The sequence below is a fragment of the Sipha flava genome, unplaced genomic scaffold, assembly GCF_003268045.1.
Source record: "Sipha flava isolate LNK unplaced genomic scaffold, YSA_version1 42_pilon_pilon, whole genome shotgun sequence".
Taxonomy (NCBI): Eukaryota; Metazoa; Arthropoda; class Insecta; order Hemiptera; family Aphididae; genus Sipha; species Sipha flava.
In genome coordinates, this window is record NW_020273159.1 from 1847489 (window position 1) to 1853670 (window position 6182).

Consider the following 6182-nt stretch of genomic DNA (forward strand, 5'->3'; position numbering starts at 1 on the left):
GACATTATAATGAAAAATATTATGTAAAAATTGCTTGGTAAGTACTAACTATAGGAAGAAATATTTTTATTTTTTAAACGATAACTTGAAAACAACTAAATTTGTTAACATAGCAACAAAACTACAATGGGAAAGTTCAACTGATAAGTACTACAGAATTTTAAAATGTTTCAATAATTCTATTATTGCATATTTCATGAACCGATGTATTTTATGATATTTATAGTAATATATAAAATAGCGTATATAAAAAATTGGATATGAACAATGATTACTGTTTAAATATTTTATTATTCTTTATACCCAATATATTTCTTAAATGTAAAAATGAACTATTTTTAACATAAAAAAAAAAAAAAAACAGAAGAATTAATTAATCAAATTTTTATACTTAATTTTGATTCATTAATTTATCCAGAAAAAGCCCATAGTAATTAAAGTTCATAATATTTTTCTATCACTATACTCATCTAAAAAACAAAATTTTTTATAAAATAAATCAATAATACACTGCATACCATTCAAATTTAAAAAAATTAATATTTAACTTTCTAGTTTAATAAATTATACTACCAGTTAAATCCAGGCACCGATATAAAATTTATTGTAAATTAAAAATATTCCCTCCAAAAGGAAAAAATTAAATTGAGGACTTGCATAATATTGTAAAAAAAGGCAGCATTGTTTTTAGGCAAGTGTGTACATATAACAATTGAAATAACTCAATTAATTAATAACTTAAAAAAATATTTAATTGAAGATGTTTATGAGTACAATAATTCTCATATTCATACAATTTATCAAATGTCTATATTGACAATAATATTTAAGTAACATTATAATCACTTAAATTATTTATTTTCAAGGAGTTTTCTATTTAAGTATATAGATTCCTAAAACCAATATACAATTTGATGATCCCCTTGTAGAGATTACAATTAATGGAGCCAATTTTATGTTTAACAATATTCTTTGAAAATATAATTAAATATGTTTGTTTAAACTAAAATGTAATAATAATCATAAACAAAGAGTTGCACAAGTAAGCATATAAACTCAAAACAAATAATTTTAGTATTCATTACTGTTAAAGTATAGTAAAAAGTTCAGAACTAACAATTTTATTACAGTAAACCACATTCAATTATAATATAAGCTTAACACAACTTAGCACAACAAACATTCTTGAAGCTTTAGTGACAATAACACATTTTTTTAAATTAAAATTATTAAATTGTTACAAATATAACCATAACCCTAAATGTATTTATTTGTTAAATGAATGAAATAGTGTAAACTTTCAATCTTAACAAAAATTACTCGCACAACTCTTAAGAATAGCCATTTTTGTCTTTTAATTAAAATCTAAGATTATTTACAAATAACTTTCATAGCAATGCGCCGCGCCATTAATAATAAAATGTGTTCGTGGTGCTAGTCTTGGTCGAAGCTATTTTTACAAAACATTTATGGTTTATTTTACAAAAAAATGATGTTAAAATAAATGAAAAAATTCAAATAACAAACGCACACATTTTTGTATAAAAAAAAAATATATATATATATATATTTTTTAAAACCTGCTTAGAGAATTAATATTCAAGTAAATTTATATAAATTTTAATTAAAAAAAGAAAAAGTATTTATGTTATAGATTTGAATTTATTAAAAATGATTAACTAAACAACTAAATTGTAAAAAATAACGACCAAGGCTTCAATTTCAAAAGAGCAAATGTAATTTATTAGTATGCTAAAAAAAAAAAACGTAACCACTTAATAAGCAATAAAGTCTGCACTTCATTTCAGTAAAACAATACAATTAAACGTATAATCTATTTATCTGGACTGCTTATTTGAGAACTGGAGTTTTGCAAGGGCTTTACCCTGCCCTTCGCCGGTCGTTTACTTACCCTGGTCAGGTACTAGAAAATACACAACTATTGATTAATTAGGACATATTGTGAATGTTTATCGTTAAAACTTACCTGAGCCAGATAAATCAAAATTGGGAGTACCGCGTGGACTCCAACCCGTGTTATTAGCAACTGCCTCATCCTCCTCAGTGACTAAAAAATGAATCAACAAAACCAGTTAATATCTAGTAACATTTTACTTAATAGATCTGTATAATTACTCATTTCACTCCAGGTGGCTATGTTCGAATGTGTTGTTTTTGGACTAATCAACTGACCCCCAGGCTGTCCCGTTGGAATGGAACCTTTGTGTAATACCCTTATAACATATTCGCATAAATAGTAAAAAGAAATTATGTAACAATTATGCATTGCAAACTCATTTTTTTTTCGACGTCCACAAAACGTAATCTTCTCTTTTAAAGTGTTCTGAACATATCCTAAAGCTTTTGGATACTTGGCTGGAACCATGGTTCTTAAATTTTTGGATGACTTTGTCGTTCTGGCACAACTCAACCCACTGTTTACACCTGCAAGACAAAGCAAATACACATAATAAAATGATAAGCCAACGGTAATGTTAGGGAGCAACACTACAGCGACCGATACTCACAGGCTCTCGTTGGTAGGGAACTTGTGAAACGAGAGGTTCTGTGTGCTCCGGCTAGAGTTTGTACATTTGTTGAAACAACAGTTCATATGCGAAGGCATATTTGTAAAAGTGTGTGTGTTTTTGTACGTATTTGTATGTGTGTATGCGTGTGTGTGTGTGTGTGTGTGTGTGTGTGTGTGTGTGTGTAGCGTGTACACACGGCGTTCGGTGGGCGCACGGCTGCTGCTGCTGTTCGTAAGATGACGGCGGTGCGAACGTACTCGTCGGATACACGCGCGCGTGCACACACTCGTGAGCGTGCACTTCGCGTAACTTGAACGGAACAATGGGCTGTGGGGAAAAAAAAACACTACGATATTGAATAAATTTTTTAAAATTAAAACGTTGTTCCACACTGATAACGGGGCACGGTGATAACGAGTTGTATTGGCGGCATCGTCCGCCAGGCAGTGCACTATTTTCTCGGGCTTATTTTTTTCCAGTCCGTATGTGCGCGCGGGGACAATACACGATGTATTATTATATACATGTTCGTGCGCGTACGTGTGTGCGCCGCCGCCGCCGTACGTGCGCGTGTAAACACAAACGCTCGTAAGTACAGAGTGATCGTAATTTCACGGGTCTGTTTTTTTTTTTTTTTTTTTTTTGTCTCGTAAATAAAACGCGAAATAGAAAACGAATGCACGACTACCGGCCACACGAGACAGCGTAATCGAAAAAATTAAAAAAAAATAATTTTTTCCGTAATTTTCATCAAGCCGCTGTAACGTCAAGTACAGCTCACTCTGTATATGTCGGCACGTCGTCCTTCTGCTGCCACGGCCGCCGCCGTCGTGACGGGCGGCCATTGTACAACTATAGGACGCGCGCGCGCGCGTCGTACGCTTGTGTTGGTCGTGTAATGTAATGTGCCAGTGCATAAAGTCCAACGTCTCAGGTTCACACACACGCGCGTCCGCGTTTATCACTTGCAACGTGCCACCGTCGCCATGAGGCCCTGTTGCTGTACGTGCGTGTAAACCGCTGGCTATACCGACGGTGTGGTAACAGTGGTTAAACGGTCAAATGCCCCTTCATCCGTGTAACAATATAATAATGTTGATGATGATAATAATAATAATAACAATATATCATACGTGTATATATATTTTTTTTAATGTACGCAAGGAACGAAACGTGAAAATTACCGTTTTTACCGGCGGCACGACTGCGGCTGATAGTCTGCTGCTCATGGTACGCTACCGATCGTCACTCGACGACGACCTTTCGTTCTTTTTTTTCTTATATTTATCGGATCTCGTTTTCTCTATTTTTTCCGTATCAGATCTATTAGATCTCATTCATTCCCGACGAAGCGAGCGTGCGTTTACGTTTAATTAAAACCCGTACAAGTATATCTTTAAGTCGTATAAAATTATATTTATATACCTATAGAACCATGTCATTTTGGCCGGTATTGTTGAGTACAGACGCACCATATTTAATCTTTTTACGAGTTATACGTACGCGCGGTGACATTCGTCGTAGTGATTTATCCGAATAATTGAGAGCTTATTAACTGCATGCATTTTCGGTTAACGCTGAAAACAAAAATATAATGAAATAATGCACGCCAAACATTGCTCGGTGGTAATTTGTTTTGAATTTTATTTTGTTAAGAATGAATTTATCGCGAAACCTCTTTTTAAGGAGCACTACCGATTATACAAGGTTCCGTAAGCCTTCGTTTTAGTATGTATACCTAGATACCCCAGATGATAATTTTCTTAATTTGATCTATCTTTACCAAACACATTCCCCTGGCCGTTTGAGAAATAAGCACGTGTGCGACACGAAAAAAAATTGTTCGAAAATAGGCCTAAGTATGTAATACGCGATATGAGCCTGTGTTGTATTAGACAGTAAATGCATTGTTCTCTTATATCGGTCGTACTCAACATGTCGTTTTACTTGAGAACGAATATACTACCGTTATTCACGTGGTCTTGCATCTTGTGTTAAAATAAGGTAATATAATAATACTACAGTTGACTGCTCGTACGTGTGTTACACGTGTTTTTTATATTTGGATACATTTATTACGATCGTACAATACATTGTAAATCTTATTGGATGACAAATGTTTAGTGTGTTCCGCTAAGAAATATCTATCTCAATGTACTACTTTATATATATTTGTCGTGTCAAGGACGAATAACAATCTCTTTTTTTTCTCCTAAAAACAGTTCTGGGATTTGTTTTCCCTTTGTTCGAGTTCATCTCGGACCAATCGTTGGGCAAACGTCACGCATCGACGAAATCGCTCATAGAAGTAACGAATGTCATTATTGTATTAATTTTATACAGCATACAAAAAAATCAGAATTAATAATATTATACATTACATATATTAATTTGTAGGTACTATTATTATATTACTATTATAATATTACTTAAATCTATTAGGATACTAGCATGTCCAACAAAAATTTTTGAATTTTACGAAGTACACTTTTAGTACAAATTACGCTCGTCCTATATTTTTTAAACCTCTCTAGCCTTTCAGATTATCTTGACCAAAATAATTGATAATTTATCCAAAAAATCCTATATAAATAATCTAATGGATATGCAATTACATTCTAGAAAAAATAATGAATTTTAAATATATTCTTATTGTTATAGATATCTTTAAAAAGTATGAATAAAATATATAAAAGTATATAAAAACAATCATTGGAACCTACGCAGACGATACTGCACTTTTATCTACAGTTGTTGATCATAACACTGCAAGTCTTCAACTACAAATACACACTGATACTCTTTCTCAATGATTCGCGAAATAGAAAATTAAAATCAACGAATGGAAGTTTTCCTTCATCACATTTGCACTCAGGCCCCATAACTGTCCTCCTGTAACAATAAATAACACTATTATCCCTTTCTCTAATGAAGTGAAATATCTTCGCTTAAAATTGACAAACGTCTAACATGGTCATCTCATCTCAAAGACAAACGTAAAAAGCTATACTCACTACTTCACCTACGAAGGCCACTTCTCCGCTCAAACCTAGTATTACTCTATAAACTCAATATAAATATAACTCTTATACAATCACTCTGGGTATACATGGTAGTAATTTGGGGTTCTGCTAAAAATTCATAGAAGAGAACCATCCAAGCCTTCCAGAATATCTACTGTTATATAATTATTGGAGTACCCTAGTATATTTCCAACAATGCATTAAACTCTGATCTAAAAATCTGCTCTGTCAACGAAACTGCCATAATATACCACAAACGCTTCCACACAAAGCTACAATCCAACCCCAACCAGCTTATCAGGGATCTTGCCATACCAGCACTACCCGAAAATCCAACCAACGACTCAAACGGAACTGGTGCCGTGACTAAAAAATTGTATAAATTGTAAATCGTAAATGTAAATGTATAACCACTAGGTGTCTCTAATGTGAGATTTCCTATCATGTCATCCTTAGTCTCTATTTTTTTTTTTTTTTACCGTAATTATTACTTATTGTACACCTGTATAGATTGTAATATTCTAAAATAAAGTGATATTTTTATTAAAAAAAAAAAAAAAGCTATATTAGCTATGCCTAACCTAACCCTAATATTTCCATTTTACGATCAACGTATTTTAAAAATTTA

General features: G+C 32.5%; 1 protein-coding gene across 2 annotated transcripts; it reads right to left on the reverse strand.

Moving 5' to 3' along the window:
• Positions 1–1715: 1715 nt before the first annotated feature.
• LOC112689154 (52 kDa repressor of the inhibitor of the protein kinase-like) lies at positions 1716–3022 on the reverse strand. 2 transcript variants are annotated; one of them, XM_025562702.1, is made up of 5 exons: positions 2529–3022; positions 2299–2445; positions 2137–2234; positions 1988–2068; positions 1716–1939 (listed from the first exon to the last, which is right to left on the reverse strand). In XM_025562702.1, exons 1-5 carry the CDS (start codon positions 2624–2626, stop codon positions 1905–1907), a joined length of 459 nt encoding a protein of 152 aa, XP_025418487.1. In that variant the 5' UTR covers positions 2627–3022; the 3' UTR covers positions 1716–1904. The 2 variants fall into 2 exon arrangements, with proteins under 2 accessions (XP_025418487.1, XP_025418488.1); XM_025562703.1 differs by having other exon boundaries at positions 1716–1924; positions 2529–3021.
• Positions 3023–6182: the final 3160 nt, after the last annotated feature.